Below are 23922 nucleotides of genomic sequence, written 5' to 3' on the forward strand. Positions count from 1 at the left end.
TTGAAAAAGTCTTTCGTGTTATTTGGTAAAAACAAGGACAACAATAAAGGATTCTTTTACAATTTTATTGAAAGAAACTCAAATGTAAAAGATAAGAAGCATTTATGTTTGAGAAGAAACTAAACATTTGGGTTTTGTAACCAAGCAAAGTAACCTCCCAGAATGCCTAACTCTGTTATAGACAAATGTTACACAGATCAACTTAAAAGCTCTCTTTGGGAAAACCAAAAAACACATAAAAAACTCACTCTTTGCAAAGTCTAGTTCTTTACAATAAAGCAATAACTTCCCAACAGCAAAAAAGAAGAAGAAAAGATCATTCTATACGCAAATTCCTTGCAGATTCAGATTCCATGGATCTGTAATCATCTCGAACTCTAATGGCTCTCCAATCAGACTCTTCTTTGGTCTGCCTCAGAGCCATGAAGTGTAGTGCGTCACTTCTAACCTGGTATATGTGGCATGCCCACGGATACGAGTCAGGTGACGACCAAACCTTCTGTTCCTCAAACTCTGTCTGCTCAGCTAGAGACGTCGGCATGCAATACACTGTGTTGGGCTCTGGCTCCTTGAAACTAGCAACTGCAACGCATCCAGGAGATACGAATCCTTCAGGAGCCCGCGGATGCCAGATTGATACAGGACTTACGTAATCATCTAAGCAGTTCCTCCACACCTGAGAAGTGAATAACATTATGTATCACTAGTCAAAAGACACAACTCAGGTTTGATTCGGTTAGCACTTTTTTATGCTCTACACTCGCTACAAGTTCACGGTTGAGAAAAATTCAATGGATTAAGGGGTCATATTAATTGATGAGAGATACTTACAAGGTCATAACCCACTGGAAGTGCAAACACTCCCTCGGTGTTATTGTAAACAGCAGCAACATTTGGCGGATGGCTACCAACATGAGCTACATCACCCACTGACACAAATCTGGCAAAACAACAACACGAAACTGCTTCAGTTTCAAGAACAATTGAGCGCAACTACAGTATCATCATTAGCGTAACAGATAATACTTACCCCTCTGGACAACTAGGTCTCCAGATAGTGCACACTCCTCCATCTTCAGAAACCTGAAAGCAAAAAATAAAAGTAAAACAATTGTAAGTAAACCTTGAAACAGTTGATCGTGTGGGTGAATTCTTAAAGTTTCGTCTCATAAGAATTCTTATTTGACATCTATTGAACCTCAATGACACCGAGAGCAATCAAACGAAAATTACCTGCTTTTTGCACAAAGTACATCGACCTTTGGATTCTCGCTCACTACTCCAGATTTTTGAGAAATTGATACTATGTTTGACAAACTTTCTATCATCTGAGACAGAACTTGAGGAAGAAGAAAGGTCTCTTGATTTTATAATAGCCTTGTTGCTGTACGATTTCGAGTCTCTTCCATCAGCCTCGTTCCAAGCAAAATACACATGTCGCTGGCTTGAAGGAACCTGTGACGAGAAGATATAAAGTGTATTAGGTAGGTGCGTTGCATTCGCACGAGCTTCTCAATGCTTGCCAGTGTTAAACATGTTTATGGTCAAGTCGATATTATTATAACACAGAAGACCAAAACATCTTGAGAATGGTCATTTCGAATGAAGATCTCCCTTTATTCAAACTCAGTTCATCTGTTTCAAATATTGATCTAATAACTATGATGAGATAAGGAATAGCAATGACCTTGAGAACATGATTTTTCATGTTAGACTGATATGCTTTCCACATTTTGCGCACTGCTGAACAAATTCGAACAGCTTGGGGTTCTAGTACATCTGATTCTTCCGACACGCTGCACTTAATAACCTGAGCAAAGCTCTCTGACTTCTGAAAGGTCTTCAGATGCAGTATGAGATGCGAGGGCCTTTGGCCACCTGCCTTTGCCAATTCCAACGCCATAAGTTCCTCCCAAGGCACATCCCACATAATCTTGCTGGGTTTCTTATCCATCTTATCCAGATCAGAGCACTAAATGGAAGTAACAAGTCAGCAAATAAAGCAAATTTAAGACGCTAATGTGAAATGGTATGGTAGTGGGTCTGACCTGTAATAACACAACTCTCTTGTTGGTCACAATGACAATGCGTTTGTATGGAACAAGGAAATGTTCTTCATAGCAATCAGATAAAGCGAATTTTGAAGGTTCCCTGAATATCTCTGTACAGCCAAAATGCCGACTTGCTTCCGCTAGGTGCAGGAGCATCTGCAAAAACAGATAACAAACAGAAATCAGAACCAGCTTGGAAGTTTGAGCATGAATGGTAAGCTTGACCAAAAGAATGCAAATTAATAGCTTTCTGGTAACATTAACAACATAATTATCCTCAAAGGAGACTTAGATGTCAACAATTATATTTAAATAATTCATGCTAGAATAGCCGACTTGTAGTTAGAAATTTTGGATTTGGTCGTAGACTAAAGCTTCCAAAATTTCTCAATATGCAGTCTCACTAATAGACAATAAAAAGAAAGTGAGGCAGTACCTGGCCTGTAGCTTCCTTCTCATCATATTCCCTGAGTATACCATCAGCATGAACTGCACGGGGATTTCTAATTCTCTCCAAAGCGGTCCTGTTGCTCAAAACCTCCAAACATCGGGTGCAGCTTGCTCCAATTCCATCAACAGTCAATGAGAAAAAATCCAATGCACCACTCATCGGTTGTACGAAAAATCCTAGGAAAGCCCGCCCTACCCCATGGGCAAACCCTAAGATACCATTTTGTCGGGCACTCTCTACAGGCTTCGTAACAACTCCTGATACCCCGAAGGCAACACCCTGTGCTAGGGCTTCAGTTCCTTGAACAAAAGCATCACCTACACCAGTGATCCGCCTCGACCAAACCTGATCCATTTTTCAGCCCTCTATTAGGCAAACTGCCAAAGTAATCAACTTAATTTTGTTGCAAGAAATATGTACCTGTCTTTCCCTCAGATGTAGGAATTGACCATCAGTTGAAAGCGCCGCAAATCCTCTACTAAGAGAAGCCAATGTTGAGCTAGTCATACCCAAAACATCCACTGAGAAAATTAAATGTAAGGGATTGTGGATCAGATCTCTCCATATGCGATTTCCGATGGCTGGAAGTATTGAACTTTTCCGTATGAACCGATCTCTGTGCATTACTCTCCTTAGATGGACCTAAACGTAGATATTTTTTTGAAACATTAGCAACATTCTCGCTCTCTTTTTTCAGCAGTAAATATTCCGAGTATAGCAAAATGATGAATTAGCTTGTGGTGCCAGGAAGTAGAAAGGCTTTCTAGCCACAAGTTGTTCCATGACAATCCAAGTAAAAAAAACTCTCCTATGATGTCGTAAGATCTTCTGAGCTACTTATCCCATGTTGGGAGTCAAAAAGGAACATGACTGAAACCAGCTCATGCTTCAGCAGTTCTTAATTTACAACTAGTTTTCAGTTCGCACAATATATAGCCAGCTAATCTACCATGAAATGGAACCACGTATCCATAGTTAGTTCTATTACTAGACCGTGCAGGATGTAACGCTAAGAGAATGATTGTAGTTCACTATTTCATTTATGGTAATAACTTCAAAGAAAATCAATTACCTGAATTTTGAATGCATTTCCAACAGCAGACAAAATCGGGCTCCAAACACCAAGAATTCCATGAGGCCTCTGAGCTGGCGCTGTTTCCAGTGAGACCTTTAGCCTTACCTCTGAAACATCTATGAGGCTGAAAATCAAAAACAAAATTAGGTTTAAAATTTGCTCGATTTGCATGCCAAAATGGCCATATACTATAAATTTAATCCCCGAAAAATGGTAAAGTTTTATAGAAGGCAAGAATACTTTATATGTATCTCAGGATCAACTTGCGCGACACTAGTACTTTTCGGGAGACGATCCATCTGGAGCTTATTGCAGAAGTCAGCCGAAGCCCAAATGATAGGCTCGTGAATGTTTACTCGCCAAGTATTATCTGTCACCTACCAATCAAATAGCAAATCCATCATGCACTTCAAATAGGATCTCATATGTTTGAGTACATTGAAGATAAACCTGACTAGAATACATACCCGTACATATACATATGGATACACTTGAATGCCATCAGTTTCTTCATTACACATAGTAATTGTCATCTTAAGCACTGGTTGATGACTGTCTCCAGTGTTATCTGGTGCCAGTAGAACTGGCATTAGAGTTAGAGGTAGCTGGTTATCAATCTGTAAATTGCCCAGAATGACTTTGAACCTGTAAACCATAGAAAAGAGTTGCTAGTTCAGATTTCCGAAGGTATTTCATGCGGTTGCATCGCTTCCTAATACGAGAGAACATATGACACTGAAAAATTTACACGAATGTGCAACCTAAAGACCACAAGTTTTGTTGATAACACCATGTTGCCTAAAATTAGCACATTTTGATTCGTATTTTCCAAGCATAGGAAAGAACATGAAGTATATTCATATTGTAACCCATTTATACGTAAAAACAGACAAAAAAAACAAAACAATACTGCAATATTTGAGTTTACCTGCTAGTTCTTCCCTCATCATACCCAGTGGAGTAAGATACGAAAACTTTCTCAAGGTAAAAATATGATAACTCTTTTGGCACGTGATCTACAAGAGAGATCCCCACTAGTCCCATTTCAATTATGAACTCCAGAGTGGTGGTCTTTTGTTCTGAAGGTGTCTGACGAGTAGAATATCTATTATTCCCAACCGATGATAAAGATATGATTTCATGAGGACTCTGTGAAGTACTGTCATCATCAGTGAATCTAGCAATCTTGATGTCACCAATTTCTTTAACATGAAAGTTCACCTCTAAGTCCCTACACAATTCAGAATCCACAACACCATTTTCCATGTCTAGTCTGAAAACCCCAGAGCGGTGATCATTTTCAACCTTAGCATCCAAGAATTTCTGACCATAAGGATCTTCCCAAGCAAAATTTACTGTCGTAAGAGGTTCCAACAAAACCCACGAATCTTCACCAAAACCTGATTGGCGGACACTGATTCTTTTGACAGCTGTTCTATTCTCAACCCTTGTTTAAGAAGTTTAAAACAGAAAAGAAATTAGTAAATTAATGATGGTTTCACAAATATGTATTTACTAATTGTAGAGAGGATACCTCATAGGACCATTGCTTGGTCCAAGTCGAAATACAACAATAAAACGTGACCCTTCTTCAAATCCCCGTATCTCTGCTTTCAAAAATCTACGAGCACCATTTTGACACCTTAATACAAGAACAATTGTGTCTTCTCGAGCAACTTGAACAGGAAATGACCACTCTGTTTCTCTTAACCGAACCTGAAAATAGGCCAGAGAATAAAAATTATACATCATTAGATAATAACAGAGATGCTCTTACCTCTCAAATGAAAACATACGTGGTGGCCAGGAGAAAGCATCCACATGCCAAACAATTTAACAATATAAAACATAATCGATTTGCATTCAAACTTTAATTCACTGCTCACTTCAAGAAGTGTCACTGGTTTGACTGAGAACATATCATACTACATGCTCCAGTGGACATCCTAAACAACAGCCTTATTCATTTTTTTCTCTCGCAGTTTTGCAACTCATTGACTAAAACAAAGATAAGAGGAATAAAAATTAAAAAAATTCTGCAACATAAACAGCTCACCTGGAGTTCATCTCTCCCACTTGGTTGGAAAACAAAGGAGACCCGCGAATCATATGCATTGAGTACCTTTGGTTCATCGTCACTGTTAAGTTTAATATATATATCTTCACCGATCCTGTTGGTGAAAGTCATGAATGGTCGAACAGATATGATCTGCGAAGTAAATTCGAGTCAGCAAGTAATAATAGAGAAGGTGTAGAAAATAAACTGCTTATTACCTTTGTAGGAACTGACTGATAACCGCAAGGTTTTGTAGACAGAAATAGCCGCATACATTTTCCATCGGGATCATACGCATCAACATCCAAAGATCCATCCTATCAAAATAAGTACGAATCATAAGAATGATAGGGGAAGCAAAGCTCAATTTTAGAGGAAACTAGTCTATCGAACAAATAAAATAGCATACAACTGACCATGTCACCAAGGGCAGAAAGATCTTTTGCAGGACCATGTTGCTGATTGCCAAACTGAGATATAGACACTGACATGCCCATATGTTTGAAATTCAAAGTAGAAGCAATTGTATGACCTTCATATATATCTTCTTCAGTTATCTCCCGGACTACTTCGTCATTTTTCTTATTTCGAAATGGAAGACCAAACTTTTTTGTTTTCTTATTCCCTGGCAGATCTAAAAGTCTAAGTGTAAGCGAGGGACATCTTGCAATCGAAAACCAGAACGGAGCATAGATTCTGATCATCTTCGTCAAAACTTTCTGCTGGTCATCATAAGTTTGCTCCAGTGTTATTTGAGCAACCCTGTTCGCATATATTCAACAGTATGAGACCAAATAAACCAGAACAGCAAAAAAATTGTAACACCTTAGCAGAAAGAAGAAGACCTTCCAGTGGCAGAACTTCTCAGATCAATTGTCTTCGCAGGGACACCATTTGGATGAGATACAAGGACAGCTTCCTGCCAAATTCGATAAACCAAATAACTAAACAAGGGAGAATAAAAGAAATGGAACAACAATGTGTTCCTAGCTGATGTGAATCTAGGTTCGATTTCCAAACTTACACGCATTGGTAGCCATACTCTTTGCGGCAGCAAGGAAAAGTATAAAGGCTTCCTTATATCGACAGTATGCACCTTCACAGTTTCTCCAGAACCAATGAATTCTCTGCTCTGAGAATGACGAATCAAATCACCATTGTCTTGCTTCTCTAGCACTGAGTACTCAGCTCCAAATGGAAGATAATTTGCTATAGAAAACGGTGATTTGACCACAAGAGTCCAATCCTGAATAGGGTCCGAACGTATATCTTTAGCGATCTCTGTTGCTTGGGTTTTCAAACAGAACCAATAAATTTTATTATGTCCGGGAGAAGTACTGCTTATCTGAGTACAGCATAGCAAGTGCTCAGATTCAGTAAGAGACGATATACATATTTCAGACTCTGATTCACAAGCAACCTCTGGTTCCTCAGGCCTTGATACCACAGAACTCCAAGAATATTCAGAACCATCAGTCATTACACACTTCAGCTTCAGGACATACGATGCAGACTGTGTCAATCCTGACAAGGGAACCGGTAATATATCGCCAGGCTTCAGCAACCCAATTGATATATTTGGAAATGAGTGGACTTTAGCCTCCAGGCAGAGGTCAAGAAGGTACTCAGTATTGTTTTCCACTGAAACTAGAGACCTGACATTTACGTATCTGTTTCCATCCTCCATACTAACTTCACTTGCAACAACATCATTTCCCAACCGCCAGCAAGCAGCAGGTGAAGCGTAATTCAGCCTCACCGTCGTCCAAGGACCCTCAATACTAGGACTTACTTGAATAAATCCAGATTTCTTTTCACTTGAGGATTTTCCTTGCTCCACCATTTTCGATTTAGCTGGCAACAGCACAGCACATCTTATTTTTCCACAGTTCTTTCTTTGATCCCCTTGGTTCATGCTCTGCAGAAAACATGAAAAAGGTAAGAAAACTATTGCATTTATCTTTTGCAATCTTTGAACCCAAAAAGCCGTGACATTTGCATTTTTAATATCATATTTGGACAATGAAGTCTACATAGGCGAAAGGCATTCAAGTTGAGGTTTTTTACCATGGTAGACAAGTCTAACCAGACAAGGTCATTGGCATAATTGTGCTCGTATTGGTTGTCCTTCATATATCGTGCTACCTGCTTCAATGGAGCTGAAAATGCGCCAACAGGTGCACCTAATTTATATACCAAAAATGAAAGAAACACTTAACTCAGATTTAGTAGTGCTTGAGATGTACGACGAAAGAATGAAGGAAACAAACCATTTCCGACGTCCGACACTATTAATTCCAAGAGATAGTCATCCTGGAAAAATAAAAAACAATAAAATATCAAAGCCGCAATAACCTTGATCTTGAAGACCAAAAAATAACAAAGAGAAAGAAATACTCTTAATATAATTTATTCTTAAGTTCTTGTACAAGAGAGGTACATGCACCAAGATTAGTAACTAAGATTTGCCAAAGTTATAGCAATGCATAAACTGTTTCAGAATCAATCTGAAGAACACAAGTAGTAGAGATACAAATGAAATGGTGATGGACATAAGAATCCACAGAGACTAGGAACACGCTCGTTTGAAAAGAAACAGAACTGCCAGCAGTATTCAGGGGATAAAATAAACATTAGGCCAACAAAAGAATGTTAGACATAGTGGAAAAGAGAATACCAGCGAGTCAATTTTGAAGAAAAATATTTCACTCCAGTCAACGACTTCCAGCTCAGAGGAAAACATATTTGAAACACTTCCACAAGTACGTGCACATTGCTGGCGAAGCACTGGCTCCGTTGGGGAGGTCTGTTTGGGAGAGAGACGTATAACTCCAGTGTATTGATGAGAAGACAATCCAGAAATTCTTGGAAGCTACAAAAAAAGGTTATTCCATATAACACATTCTCCAAAGAGTCTATGAAAAACAAATATCATAAACTTAGTAGAAAGAGTCGCATGGAGCATCAAATGAAATCACTTCCTTGCTTTATTACCATAGAAAAGTAAAAGAATAGGAAATAAAAGGAGATTCATGAGAGCCTGAGCGGTAGAAGTATATGAATGAAAAGGCATCACGACAAATGTGACCTTTGTTTTAGGCAGAAAGGTACCTGTGCATCCACCACAATAACTGTAACCATTATTCTAGGGTTACTGCATAGTTCTCCTCTGAGGTGAGAATCCAACATATTGGTCAAGACGGGAACTTTTACAGGTCTCATGTCCCCAGATGGCATCTTTACAATATCTTTAAATCCTTTGATTTCGGTGGGTCTAATATATATATCCTGCCCAAGCTTGTTTTGTGGAATTATGAAATAGGTTTTCTTCTGATGCACCTCAATAACAGATTTTCCATTGTCAACTAGAGGAAATGCGCCCTGTAAGACGTAGCAAACATAAATCAAGAGAGAAAGAAGACTGCGTCACCATGTGGCACATAGGAACCAAAGGAGAAGTTCTCACTCTCTCTTTATGGTATTCATGGACGTTGCTAAGGTTGTTCCAACTAGAGTACGCCTGGATAATTGTATTAGCATTTGAAACTGAGAAATTCACATTCAAGTCCGTTGTAGATGTCAGGCGTAACTCAGAAACCGCACCAAAGGATCTAGGGTTGAACTGGTACCTACAGCCCAATGGAGCGTAGCCATTATATAGAATATGCTCGACATTAGTTGGAGTAAATAACAAACAAAATAAACAGAGCAAATCACCCGCAGCCACAGGTGTTTAGACCTACACATTTCTGTAATAATGAGCTTTAAAGTAACACAAAATTAGAACAAAAAAAACCTTAAGAATCCATCTGCAGGCTCGATGAGAGGCTCCCACGCTTCATACTTATCATTGTATGACCTTGCCGCTAAGGAGAAGTTGATGGTTGACTTTGTGTAGTTGGTTTTGCCAAGTAATCCAAAACATATATTACTCAAAGATACATTAACCAATGGAACCATCTGCAAAGTACATAGATACGCCATTATTTTCACGCAGATAAGTACGCCACATACGTTTATTTGTTTTTTCTTACCAGTCCCCCGTAGTCATCAAAAAGCGCAGCAGAAAATGTCCCAATTTCTGCACGAATGACCATGTTATCAATTCCTCCAGGCAAATCCTGGTCTGCTAGCTTTAAAGCAAATCTCCTTGGTGGTTTTTTCAAACCACTACGGACGATAAAGGTCTTCAACTCATTGCCTATGCCCCATATACTAAACGGTTCTACCCTCTGCCACACATCAGAGGTATCCCACAAACTATCTTCAGCAAAACGATCACCAGCTACCATATCGCTACGAGCGCATTTCAATTTGGTTAATTCGTATGGTTTTGCTGAACCTTTAGATGCAACACAACCCAGGGAAACAAAACCCGGTGGAGCTTGAGGCATCCAGAAAGATATACTTTCAACTCCTCTGTGTTTCTTGACACGTCCAACAAGTTGGAAATCAACAGCGGCTTTAAGGATATCTTGCTCACCATCATCACGAAGAACCACACAAGAGTTTGGAGGTTCATACCTACAAATTAACCCCCGAAAGTAATTAACATGCACCTTGCCACCAGAAAAGAATATACTAAAATGATATAGTACATCATTATGACTTACCCACTAACAGCAATGTCTCCGAAATAAGCCATCCCCTCAGTAATGATTGGTCTCCATATTGAAACTTTCTTCTGCGAGCCTGAGCCCCTATTCCACCATATCAACTGAAAGGAAGCAACAGCTTCAAATCGCTGACCAGATCTAACAGAATTCAGTGGCTGTGACTGTGGCTGTATAGGCTGAATATTATCAGTAGTACGAACATCCACGTAGCTGGATTCTTTTGGCAAGACTCCAGTGGATCCAAATAATATATGACGTAGCTCGTATGGTCTTCCTGATAAGCTGAGAGAAGACGGATCCGCAGGTAAGAAACTGCCAACAGAATTATCCACCCGCCAGAATGCTAAACTTGATTGAGAACTGCATTGAATACAAAAGCAAGCCTAAAATGTCAAATCATCAATGAAGGAAGATAAACCACACTGAGGTGACCAGCACAGACGTACACTGAAGTACTAAAATGGAATCATTTATTAATATTAACCAAAATCTGACAAAAAAAAACAAATGAACAAACAAATTTCTGCATCTGCAAAACCGGATACTACCAACTAAATTCCAGTTCGTTTGAAACAAGCGCATGAAACCAATATAAATCACATAGACACATGGCAAAACACATACGAAATGTCAGGAAAAACAGACAGTAAGCATGTTGGCACATCTCTACAGAAGGGAACATGCAGCATTGTATCCATGTATTCAGAAAGTGAGCAACAACTAAAAGTGAGAGGTTCGTTGCAGCATACATATCTGTTGAGCTGATTGCTACACAATCTCTGAGAGAACAAGGGGATACGGAAGAAGCTAGAATGCAGAAGACAGAGGCCAGTGGAGGCGGTGTACATCCACTGGATACCACACAGCTTAACGCCACATAACCCTTTGGTGCTTCAGGGAACCAAATGGAACACAAATTGTCTCTTTCATCTTTGTCATCCGTTGAAGTATCACCTAACCCGTTGGAAGCTAAAGGTGACCAAATCAATCTGAAAGATAAAGGCCTCTTCACTCTCATCAAATTGGTGTTGACAACAAGAACCCCTTTAGTAGGTGGTTTGTCCCTGCCATGTCAAAATAAATTAGTTGATTCACAAAGGCTCTTGCGCAACCTATTTAAAAGTATAACTTAGGATGGATGACTAACAATGGTGTCAAATAGTCGCCAAGACTTGCAAAACCAGGAGGCGGATGGGGTCTCCAGAATGCATATTTTTGATCTGTACAGGGATCTGCATGAAATGTAAGTAAGTACCACGTAACAAACCTTAAATGAACTGAAAAATTTCAGCAATAATTGGACATACTTCTGATGATCCCGACTTTATCAAACTCTGTGCAGACGACAGTCATTTTTCTGGATGTCATCCTTAGAAATGATAAAATGTCTTCTTCAACAGCTATAAACAATCTCAAGATGCTGAATGAGAAGTTCATAAATATGTTTGAAACTGAAAGCTCTATGTTAGTCGTCCCAGAAACACTTGAATACTTTACAGAGGTGTCGAACGGTTCCAGAATTTTCACTCCATTACTCTCCATGGTCAGACCCAATGTATGAGCACTCATTTCAATTTCATCATTCTTTATGATTACCCTGCACCAGAAAAAAAAACAGAAGGAAAGACGATAAAACTATGAACAACAGATGTGCAAAAACTTCATCAAGCTTTAAGCAACGAATCATATACTTAAATTTCAGCTCTAACAGTAATATCACGGAGAAGCCATTGACCTGCCATAAGCATCCAGCTGAGCATGCAAAAGTTTGTTGGAGAGTAGTGGCGTTTTAACAACGTCTTTTGATGTGTTGTAGAATGTAAGTTCTGGGCCGATAGCCTGCAGCAGCGGAAACGAGCTTCGAACATTTAAAATGGAAGTTTTCTTGGCTTATCATGCCCATACAAAGAAGAATGTTAGCAACAATAAGAACCTGAAACTCAATGATCATTTCCGTGGACTTCTCCGTTGTGATGCTAGGAGATTGGGAAACCGGATCTTCCTTGCTCTCAGAGTCTTGTTTGGGGACTTTATGATATTCTTCCAACACAACCCCTTCCTCTCTCGAAACAGAATAGCTGCTGTAGGCTCCCAAAGAGATACAGGAATCCAAAAATTGGCCATTCTTGATCATAATAGAAAGAAAAGTGAGAAACTATAAGGACGACAGAAATAATAAAGTTCAGATTTGACAAAGAAATAATGTAAGGACTTCTGTTGTACCTTGAAGATTACATTTCTGAAATGCAACTTTTTTCCACTTCCCACATATATAACAGGCTCTGTACTGGGAGAAGAAAGGATGCCTCCATGTCTATCTTTCAGGTACAACGTTCCACCATTACCATCATACACAAAATCATCAAATTTCTCATCTTCAACAATTAAAGGACCCAGAGGAGAAAGAAACGCTTCAGCAGTTTGTTGCTTGTAGATAGACTGATCCATGATGACTGCGTCGACCATATTAAGGTTTTTATCCTCTTCACTTGATAGGACACTTCCAATAGTAGGGACAAAAAACTCTACTACGGCCAGTAGAAAATCCAAAGCTACAAGCAGCTGTGGCCTTTGGATACAGACGGAAACAAAAGTTGACGACTGACCGAATTGCGCATCAAGAGTGAGCATCGAAGGAAGCGGCCTAACATCACTCCCGTTGGTTACACGGGAGTGAGTTAATCTCTGATCTCCATCAGTCAGAGAATGTGAGTCACCAAAATCTAAGTCTGCAGGTCTTCCTACAGCAAGTCTAAACTCTTTTTCAGTTCCTTCACGGTTGTCAATAACACTAAATCCCTTCAACGTTGCTGTAAGGAAACCCTCATCGTGTGTATTGGATTTGTAGAGAAGCCAGCCACCAGAGATCTGTAAACCAAACACGATAGATTTAAGATGTTAACTCAATGTGCCATGAGATTGTTAACATAAATTTAAGATGTTAACTCTGCTGTAAAATTCCCTTTGAGATTGTAACATAAAATCTCTACGAAGCAACAAACATGAGAAGAAAAAGTGGGAACAAAGAGGGGGAAGAGTAGAGTCCTATAAGAACGATAAAATTGCTGATCCACAGAACTAGAAAGGAATTTAAACAGAAGCCTGATTTGATAATGTCAAAGAGAAATTACAATAAAGCAGAAATCAAATTACTGAAGTCTTTCTGGAGAACCAATTCCGGACTGAGTCAAGGCCTATTCAAGATTAAACTTCACAAATGCATAGGCCCAAATTCTTAGTCAGAAGTTTGACATCAAACAATATTTGGTCAATCACTTTTATCCCCCAAATCTATCAGCTATGACAGGTCCAAGGGACATAAGAATACTATGTACTCCTAGATAAATATGACAATTGAAATGAATGGAACATGGAAAGCGGACCTGTACAGCAGCCAACGGCGCATCTCTTGCTGTCCCAGCATACAAACACAACTCCACCAGATTGATGACAACAGAAACCTTCATTGATATCCAAGCATCACTTTTTTCAGTTTGAGCAGCATTAGGATCCTCGGAAGTAAGAGTTTCAGGTAAGTTTCTTGACGATGCCACAATATCACCACTCAATGGTGGCACGGTATGCGGAATCTCAGAAATATTAGACTGTGCACACTCTGTCAAGATCTGGTATTCCCTATTCGAGAGGGCTGCTCTTAGTTCGTCTATCTGATAAAGCAGAAATTTAAAGAACGTATGAGTAAGAAAGTATTATGCTACAGACTGGATATAAGACATTATCCTTTACCTCTACAGAGACTTCAATGCTTGGTATCTGATGCAACAAGTCTCGCAGAGACCTGTTAATGGTTACAGAAACCCCATTCACATCTTGAATTATGCTTTCACCTATTTCAGCTCCAGAACCAACATTAAGGTTGATATCCATGACCTAAGTTAAGGTTGTTTTCGTCAAAAGGTGTAGAAAAAACTAATTGTACGATAAGGTAGTATGAATTTAAAGTGATATCAACCAGAATGAAATATGCTCAACCCAACAGCCAAACAACGAGAGTTCTCACCATCACTTTCATAGTTTCCATGTGAACTGCATTCAGCTCGTTTTTATCTCCAGCAAACCACTGAAAGGTATTGTTCACAGTTATATGCACAACATCAAGCTTCAGGTAACTGCAAATAAAAGAAAACCCGAAAAGTAGAGAAAGGTAAATCAACTACTCTGATAAGTCCAGAGAATTCATGGGACCAGTAACTAATATAACAAAAATGTGTCATGGAGAAAAAAAAAGGGTGGGGAGGGAGAAATCAAAATCCAAGCATGAACTTACTCAGGGCTCTCAGTATGTCGAGGCATAACAATTATAGGCTTCTTAAGAGATAGATCCAACTTAAGAGCAGGAGATCCTTCAATTTCGCTAGTCGTAAACCACTTCTCGGAGTCCGTAATTTGATCCTTCATCTTGACAACCCCTTTTGAATCGCTTGGCACAAGCCCCATAAAGTATTCAGCAACCTACATTGCAGAGACTGATTGTAGGAAGCAAGACAAATTTACTCGCATCTACGTAGAGAGAATAATGAACTACCTCTTGAATAAAGCGATTCAGATAAACAATGCGCACTTCAGAAAGTTGTCCAGAGAGGCAGTAGTCAAAACCTTCATGGTCTTCATCAATGACACTGAATGATGTAAATGCCAACTAGGAACGGAATCAAAGAAATGAAATTAACACGGAAAAAAACTCATGCATCTCATCTGCACATCAATTCATATTCAACGAAAAAAAGAAACAAACAACGAATACCTCAACAAAAGAAGTTCCTCCAGGGTCTCGCATATCACAGATCCAAAAGTACATATGGTTGTCTGGGAGGCTGTCATCACTGATTCGTAAATTTCCAAGACTTGCTGTAATACTGAACGAGTTCGGGAAGACCTTCAAACAAATGGGAATCAGTACGGAATACCTTGGATATTGATAGTTCTGAAGCAAAGAGAATCATAAATAAAGTTTGGAATGCAATTCAAAAAGTATAATCTAACCTTAATATCTGTTAGCAAATTGTCTTGTGACAATGTCGCAAACTTAGTTCCATTCTCATTCATTAGGAATATCTGCGCCCGAGCCATGTTCAATGCCAAGTTGAAAATGATTCTAGATTTCCCCTTCCCTAACAAACCCTTAACAGCTGCATCCCTGGAATCTTCAAATCCATTTCTTTTCGGTGAACTTTGCTCTCCAGCGACAGGAGAGCTGTCCTCAAAAGATTCACAGCTTGGATCTTCAACATTGATAGCATTTACAAACTCCAAAATAGCAAGAATTGTTGGCCTCCGGCAGTAAAATGATAATGTGGCTAGGCTTACGGTCACCTACAATGTGTGAAACATCAGCCACAAAAGATAGTAAGCCTTGACTTTAAAACAACGGAAAAAACTAACATCTCCGGACTGAAAGATGTATAAACAGAAATCTCTTGACCTGATTATCAATATTATTATATTGAGGTGACGTCTGATGGTATATGACTATTTGAGCCTTAACAAAACTATCCAGAGACTCAATTCTCTCACTGCTTGGCATAGTGATATTCCTGTTGTCGACAGGGAGCAATCCATCCATTCGACTAAAACTGGGGGTCCTAAGAGATGTATAGTCAACGGAGTCAACCAAGATCTCTGGTGCTTCATAAAATTTTTCCTCCCCTTCGCTAGAAGAAAGATCATTTCCTTCAGGGTTTTTAATCTCAGCATCTTTAAAGGATGGAAGCACCACAGAAGACTGAATAAAAGATCTTGCTAAATAACAAGACTCATTTGAACCAGAACGGCTCACCAAATCTTCTATTTCCAAAGATTTTAGAACAGTCCCAATAAACATATCACTCCCTCTCATCGAGACTTCAACCTGGTTCGACAAAGACAAACAGACATTCATAAAAAGGAATAAGAAATGACAAAGATAATTAAGAAGCAGATCATATACCTTCCCACCTATGGCCCTAAACTCAAACAGTTTACTCTCTCTTGCAAGAAGCACCGCCATGAAGGAAGCATCGTGCTATATTAAAATATACTCAGTCAAAGCATGTCCCATAATAACAACAAGCCGTGGAATTTCACACGCAGAAATAATTTATATTTACCTGTTGACCATAGCTGAAACATATTTTGAGTTCATCAAGCACACCGGTTACATATAAACTCTCCAACTTAGACAAATCCCAAATATCTTCTTTATGTTCTGTTTCTGATTCCTCACTGTCAGATGACGTATCCGAAAGACCGGCTATGGGAGCAGAACCCTGTACATTAAAGTGAAATTTAAACTTAAATCATCTATATAAACAGGTAGATCATCAATGGAACTGTCTCATGGTAAGACGTCCTATTGATAACTGGAAGTAAGGTTCAAAATTAAATTTACCGAGGCCCGGTAGACAGCGCTCTGCAAACGGCTGTGCCAAGTCTTTCTAGACTCTTCAGAATCAAACATTAATATGAGTGCATTCACATCCTCCATAACCTAGAGACCATAAAATTAAAATATTCAGCGCCAAAATTCATTGAAGTTTACAATCAAGATCCTCGAATCCTCATTGATGAACACACAATAAAAACATAAAAGTCATGACCAAACTCCGCCTGCATTTATTAATTCAACTACATGAGATGTAAACCTTCTCATTGATTCGAGAAGCATTGCGAATGGACAAGACGTGTTCTACTCCTCCCGCGAGTTCTACAGGGACTTTGTATATATGCTTCCCACGTAAGCTACAAAAGATACAAATCCTTAGAAATATGACAAATACCAACTAGAACGAACAGATAGAGTTAGGAAAATATCAAAACAGCTAGTAACTTTAACTGCTGGGTGAAACAGCATAAAGTTTAGGTAATGAATTCTTACACTAGATTTATGAACCTAGATAACTGGACTTTTAGTGGGTCTTTAGTTAGACAAGGAAACTTAATAAGCCCCTTAAATAGCACAACCGAGAGAAATTCATTTCTTCCGTGTCTTTTTCACCTTGACTTCACTAGTTATATAATACAATGCATAGCATTGGTTTAATTTACAAATGGCTACGATAACATAAACATTGAGCAAAAAAGGCAGTCTTGCCATAGTCTTTCCACATGTCAATCCTCGTATCTTATTCATTGTAAACACACGCAAACATTACATATAAGAGTACTGCACTTCATCGAGTTTGTACAGACCATCCATTTTATCTAAAGTCTAATCTATAAAGCCTCATCCATTTTATCTAAAGTCTAATCTATAAAGCCTATCACTACTATAACGAAATTGCAAGAGTTCGAATCATACCTGGTATACTGCTTATAAGATTTTGAGTTAGGACTTTCCAGCACGTATATAAAAGGACCAACTAAACATAAGTACCGCCGCTGCCATGTAGCTTCTCTGCCCTATTCATGGATTTGACAATCGAATAAATAAATAGTGTCCAAGAAGATAAGAGAGCTTGCAACCACAAAAGTGATTATGGTACGTAGAACGGTACTGACCTTCCAGCTAAGTAAAGACAACCAACCCTCAAAATCAGCTTCTTCCCATGGACGAAGAATGTGAGAGCCCTCATCATCCTTAGTTTGAAAGATCTGTGCAACTTGCATCAACCTATGATATCGAGCTGGTGAGAAGTGAAAACCAAGTGACGGTAGCCGCACGGCAAGTCTGGTTGACGGGTACGATGGGTTTGGCCTACGAATCTACAAACCAAAACAGGAAACAATAGTGCTAAATATCTACAGTTTGAAGCATAACTCTTTTACCAAAAATGTCTATGCCAGATGTCCAGAATTTTACCTGTTGTAGTTTTAAGAGTACCCCACACTTGTCAATAACTGGCAAGAAAGTAACACTGCTTTCCTTACCAGAAGATTTTTTCGAGGATAACTGTTTCCAGGAGTAGTCACCATCAACAAGTAATGCGGACACATCACTCAAAACTAAATCAAACTGTAGATACATATCCATTTCCTCTGACAGTTCACGCTTATAGTCGTCCTGCAAAATTTGCATGCATAGAATTTAGGGAATGTGCATTTAGAAAATTCAAATCATATTGTTAAAAAAGTTGACAGCTGACACTTTTCTATTTACCTGGGAACGGATGACCAGGTTACCCAAGTCCAGAAGAAGCTTTGTAGAACGATGGTTATCAGGACGAAATTCGGTTGGAATTGTGATTTTGGGTGCTGCAATGTCTAAGTCGAGCAGAAACCTGGTTGTTTTGTAAAACGTCATTTACTAAAACAAGCATGGGCATAAATTTGACCACGAGCTCATGAGAGTACGAACAGACCTTGCATGATCTTTCAATGCTCTATTCATTCCTTGTTGAGCAGTGCGTCTAACTTCATCAATAGTTGACTGAGACGGTAAGCAAGTGAATTATAATGATTAAAGTGGCTCCCACGGGCAGTTGAATATAAGTAAGGAACAGAAATCTAATTCGAACAATTTTTGAATACACTGCAAGGATCAAGCTCTACAAATTGGAAAGTTCGAGCAGAAATACTGACAAAAAACAGAAATGCATACTTACTAGATCCCATATTACCATTCCTTAGATTAGATATACAGTTAATAATGAGATTACAATTACCAGGCTATATAAAACCAATATGCACTCATTTTTGTCAACTTTTCACACCACGGCAAATATTAGACACACCTGTACAGCAGCTGCAGTCTCTAAAGCTATTGTCTGGCTCACAGCAGTACTGCTTTCGAAGAAGTTGACAATTCCATCAATAGAGTCCTTCAGATACTGCAGGCGGCACCGCAATAAGCCACATAATTTTTAGAAAGAACTGCTTATACAAAATTTTCTTAGAGAGAGGGGCACGCACAGTCATATAACACGGAGAAGCTTTTGCAACAAGACTCCAGTCAACTTTAGCATCAAAAGGCTTATAACAGAAGGAAGCAAGTACAGAGTGAGAGGCAGGGGCACTCTGCAAGAGAAGAGACATTTTTAAGGGATTTTAAGAAATCACTGACAATGTTCTGTAGCCTGAAGAAAACAAATTCCACCTAACAAACCTCAGCAAGCGGGCCATTTGGCGATGACAAGCGATATCTTCCCAATTTAATGTCGGCAATCTTTGTCTCGGGGAAAAGCTTAATGGAGCAATTAAGATCTTCACATGATAACTCAGCAAGGCATTCCTTATCCCCATCATAAAGTTTTGAAGCATTACGCCTCATGTGTACCTCCAAGAATGTATGGAGAGCATCAGGTTTTGCATTGTTGATAATTGACTGCTCATCACCTTCTTTGTACCCTATGACTTTATTTAACCGTTCCCAATCTTCATCGGTGAATTGAACAGATTCTCCTTCACCTTCAGACACTTGACTCTTCCTGAAGGCATATATACAAAATACTTTAGAAAAAAATTGGGAGAAGGAGTTGGGAATTTGGAAGCAACCAGGGGAGCATTCACCCTCCAAACGGCCACCATGAACTTTTAGCCTGTTGTGCCTTCGAGTAATTTTCTGCTTGCACCGATCTCTCAACAAACTTGTGGGCCAACATCCTTCATAATAAAATCAATGATAATATTCACAATTAGAAATGGTTTGTAAATTACCCTTACTTTCGACATCCTACTCATGTATTGACAATGAAAAGAAAACAGAGAAGCATCATAGGTACAAATAGAGAAAGAAATAACGAATTAGTCCTAATGAAAATTTATAGAACTACACAAGACCAAACGTTTGAGAAAGCTAATTGATCTGCTAAGATGCAACTAAACAATAATATTTTACCTCCATTGCAAAATGACTTCGGTATCAAGTCCCCGATCAAGGGCCTTGATTTCTTCATCATCATCAACCACTGTCTTACTGACATCAGATTTCAGCAACGAAGCATAACGCGTAATGTATCTCTTGCGTAAACTAGTGTACTTTAAAACGTGCTCCCATGACATTCTCCCGCTGTCATAAAGGTAACAATCTCAGAAAACGTAAACAGAAGAGAAGTGAAGTTAGGAACCGCAAGGAAACGGTTTCCAAAACGAATGCAAATTATAGAGAAATACGGCAGTAGCAAGACGACAGAAATGAATATCTCTAATTCGATACCTTGCTATCTTAATTTGTTCTGAAACAACTCTGAAAGCATAATTCCACCAAGACCGTGCGTCACTTTTAACTGAAACAGATGGACGGTAATGTGCATATTTCAAACGCTGATTAAACGCAGAAAAATTATCAGCAAGTTTCATGACATCCCTGTATCCTCCCTGAGACAAAAAAAACACACACACACACAATCTAGACCTCCGCAGACATCCAAATAAAAAAAGAAAGAGCAGGAGCCTCAAATTTTGGCTTAACCTTTGATAAACAAAGTGTCACATCGTCCAAGTTAACATATGCCTTCTGCAAAGGTTGATCAGTATTGGAAGAACCATTTGCTTGGGACTTAATGTACTTTGCATTCCCTGAGACAGGTTGCAGAATATAGAAATGTTTTCTCGTTAGGTCTTCAGCTGGCTTACCATCTTTGGTTCCGTATCTAAAAATCTAGAAATATGCATGCACCAAAAAATTAGATTTTGGGGTAAGAGACAAATTATGTTCCACTATATACATAACTTCGCTTATGAATACCTGATCCCACTCAGAAGGAAGTAAATCCTCCCATGGTTTGTCAATATACCACGGAGACATGTCAGAATCAAGATAGAATGCAAGCCGATCAAGTTCAACAGACTGCACAAAGGCAAACATAATTATAACAGGAATGTAAAGTGCCTTTGTTTTCTTTCTTGGCAGGGGTGATCCTTTCACCATGCAATTAATCCATATATGAATTCCACATAAAGTTTTTCTCTATATCACTAACCCTTCCGGAGAGCACCCTAAGTCAATCTTCCTCGGGTGCTTCTTACTATACCCACATAACTATTTGAACTAGATTATTAAAAACAAACTACCTAGCTACTTACTACAAGCAAGCATAAGCGCAAGAGATCTGAACACAACACCTTCCCAAAAGTATAAAACCGAGGGACAGAGACCTTTATAAAATGTTTTCCATAAGACCAGAAAAGCTTGTGCCAGACAGATATTAATGAGCAAATTTATACCTTTTGGATGGAAGCCAGAGTGCCGCCAGTAATAAAGGTCTCCTTCCCATTCTCATCAACTGTTACAGCTAAGAGTTTTTCTAGTGTAAAACCAGCTGAAAATGGGTGGCCGGGATTGCTGCACTTATAATGTAAGCTTTAATCACAATGGGAAGACAATCAAAAACAAGAAGAAAAAAATTGTCATATTCTATTTACCTCTCTAGATCCTCGTATCTTATGTGAATATTTGATATTGACAGCTTCAAGTTTCCCATGACTGTGTCGACCAATGATCCTACCCATGATTTGTTCTTATAAGAGAACAAGAAAAATATGGTAGTTAGTTTAATACAATATTTCTGAACACACACTATCTACTTTGATGAGTAGCACTAGCCACACCATTTCCGTATGTAGTCGACGAGCTCTTTCTACTAGTTTTGTTTCCATTTCCTGTATATTGCAAACATAAAAGTGATTCAATGACTCAAATCAGATAATGAAAACAATCATAACATGAGCGACCTATCTCACCAGTATTAGCTTTCTTTTTTTCTCTTGGATAGAATCCTCACTACATCCTTCAACATCAGTTGCGGGTTCGGCTAATAAAAAAATTCGATCAAGATAAACCACTACAGGTTCCTGGCCAAGCCTGCTCCATGGTACCTAAAATGATTTGAAACGTATCAGTAAATGGGTGTAACCGAGTGTAGAAAAATCTGTAAACAGGAAGGTAAAAGACCCCTGCCCAGAAAAAAAATCGATATCACCCGGAAAAAAATGTATGATATTGCGTCACTTACAGAGACTACAACAGCAGTTGAAATACAATTTGTGAGCAAATGTGTAGAAAAACGGGAAGAAAATGAACGCACTCAAGCAGACATACTTTAGCTTTAGATACAACAGACAGAAGAAAAAAACACAACACACCTTGAGTTTGACTGATCCAAGAAATCCAGCTTTAACCTTGACAGGTAATTTCAAAGCGTTAAGTGCTTCTGGTTTTAGTTGCATATTCTTCAGCTCCACATCCCCTGCGAAATTAAGTAGAACCAAGAGCTAATTAACAAATGAGAAAACTAAAAGTCCTTCCTTTTATTCAGTCGATCTGTTCTTAGTAACAAATGGGAAAACCAACTAAGCATTTACGAAGTGAACAATCAATGTAAACGATGAAGAAAGCAAGCAAGCCGATATTCTCCATCATCTTTGAAGAGTTCCAACCAACTAAACCCCAAAAAATCACAAAATCTGAACTTTACTCCCACCCTTCTTCCAAAATCAAAGAAGACTTTGCCGTTTAGCTATACGAATATTACAGCTCTTTATCCAACTACAACACAACACAAAACCTAAATTCGCTACTGAATATCACAGAAGAAACCAATCTGACCTTGCCAGACACTGATCTTAAGGGCTTCCTTACTCAATCCCCTGACGTAGTTCCCCAAGTACCGCTGTAACAAGTAGGCTACTTGATCTTCCAACATCTTCGTATCCTACAAATCAAAAACTGGGAAAAACAAAATCAAGAAATCTATCGGAGACGATGCGTGGATAGAGAAGAAAACGCGTGGAGTGGGTTCGATTTGGATCGGAGTAGAGAGCGGATGGAAAAGAGAAGGAGGCACATGGGGAGGAAGATGATCGTTTCCTCAAGAACACGCAAGTAGGAGGAGTTGGAATTGTGAATTAGTCGTCATGACTTGGAGAGGAGTTACGGCTCCGTTAAAAAGGAATATTAAAAATATCCTCTCCGATTCTTGGCGGTGCTGCTTATCAATTGTTGCCTAAACAAGAAAATTAAAACATTTTTAATTCCATATATGTACAAAATCTATTTGGGAAATATCTAGGATATCACTAAAATTTTTTTATCACAAATATAGACTTTAATGATCAAAATGTTTCATTCAAGAAATTATATCCTTATACCCTAAGGATTAACTAATCCAAATTTTAAGATTTAAAATCAAAGAGTGGGATTTGGGTTTGAGATTTAAAAATTTTATAAAACAGAAAATAAATATTAAAATTTTGAAAATAAAATTTTTTAAAATAGTTTCAAAAATTATTTTCGAATTACAAAAAAAAAATTTGCCAAAAAAAATTAAAAACAAAATTCCAAAAGACAAATTCCAAAAAAAAAAATTATAAAAAGTTCGAATTTGAAAACCTATAATCTAAAACAATAAAAAAATTTATTTTTTATTTATTTTATTTTTATATATCTAGGGTATTAGTATCCTTTTACCTATTAAATGAAACATTTTGGTCATTTTCTTCCTTGTGATCTATTTTTGTGACCAAAACTTGAAAATAGTCTATTTATGAGAATTGCCCAATATATTTTGCCATCATACATTTAAATTTACAAAAAAATATTCTGAATATTTTTTAAATATTATGAACATTAAAATTAAATTAAGAGAAATTCCATTGGATAGCCATTTTTAGTTTATTTTCACAAAATAGTCTATCAATGAGGAAAATGACCAAAATAAATTTTATTAAACGGTAAAATATGAATTTATACCCCTTGAGTTAACTAAACTTAGGATTAAGAGTTAAGGGGTGGATTTTGG

General features: G+C 38.3%; 1 protein-coding gene across 2 annotated transcripts; it reads right to left on the reverse strand.

Moving 5' to 3' along the window:
- On the reverse strand, positions 1-23188 carry LOC103833994. Of its 2 annotated transcripts, XM_009110047.3 has the most exons (63): positions 22731-23188; positions 22268-22371; positions 21866-22000; positions 21734-21784; positions 21548-21642; positions 21350-21467; positions 20871-20972; positions 20595-20783; positions 20340-20500; positions 20022-20192; positions 19694-19786; positions 19290-19611; positions 19097-19201; positions 18919-19014; positions 18547-18614; positions 18345-18465; positions 18048-18248; positions 17747-17950; positions 17547-17647; positions 16891-16987; positions 16638-16736; positions 16357-16515; positions 16197-16271; positions 15693-16118; positions 15254-15583; positions 15015-15146; positions 14796-14909; positions 14538-14722; positions 14271-14379; positions 13997-14140; positions 13633-13917; positions 12473-13117; positions 12183-12374; positions 11985-12088; positions 11557-11846; positions 11397-11481; positions 10999-11313; positions 10247-10609; positions 9668-10157; positions 9430-9593; positions 9100-9262; positions 8745-9014; positions 8311-8505; positions 7904-7946; positions 7701-7816; positions 6658-7551; positions 6479-6552; positions 6050-6395; positions 5852-5950; positions 5634-5786; positions 5112-5293; positions 4506-5024; positions 4045-4222; positions 3818-3954; positions 3575-3701; positions 2923-3144; positions 2488-2847; positions 2049-2207; positions 1688-1972; positions 1234-1455; positions 1031-1083; positions 832-940; positions 1-676 (listed from the first exon to the last, which is right to left on the reverse strand). In XM_009110047.3, the coding sequence occupies exons 1-63, from the start codon at positions 22825-22827 to the stop codon at positions 317-319; spliced, it is 12603 nt and encodes a 4200-aa protein (XP_009108295.1). In that variant the 5' UTR covers positions 22828-23188; the 3' UTR covers positions 1-316. The 2 variants fall into 2 exon arrangements, with proteins under 2 accessions (XP_009108295.1, XP_018509206.1); XM_018653690.2 differs by lacking the exons at positions 20022-20192; positions 20340-20500; positions 20595-20783; ... (5 more) ...; positions 22268-22371; positions 22731-23188 and having other exon boundaries at positions 19679-19786.
- Positions 23189-23922: the final 734 nt, after the last annotated feature.

This window comes from Brassica rapa, chromosome A08, assembly GCF_000309985.2.
Source record: "Brassica rapa cultivar Chiifu-401-42 chromosome A08, CAAS_Brap_v3.01, whole genome shotgun sequence".
In the NCBI taxonomy this organism is placed as follows: Eukaryota; Viridiplantae; Streptophyta; class Magnoliopsida; order Brassicales; family Brassicaceae; genus Brassica; species Brassica rapa.

Coding starts and splice junctions, on each gene's coding strand:
- LOC103833994 (XM_009110047.3), bottom strand. CDS start 22,827: ATGTTGGAAGATCAAGTAGCCTACTTGTTACAGCGGTACTTGGGGAAC. Junction 14,723..14,795: donor TGAATCGCTTTATTCAAGAG/GTAGTTCATTAT, acceptor TCTGCAATGTAG/GTTGCTGAATACTTTATGGG. Junction 14,141..14,270: donor TGGAAACTATGAAAGTGATG/GTGAGAACTCTC, acceptor ACCTTAACTTAG/GTCATGGATATCAACCTTAA.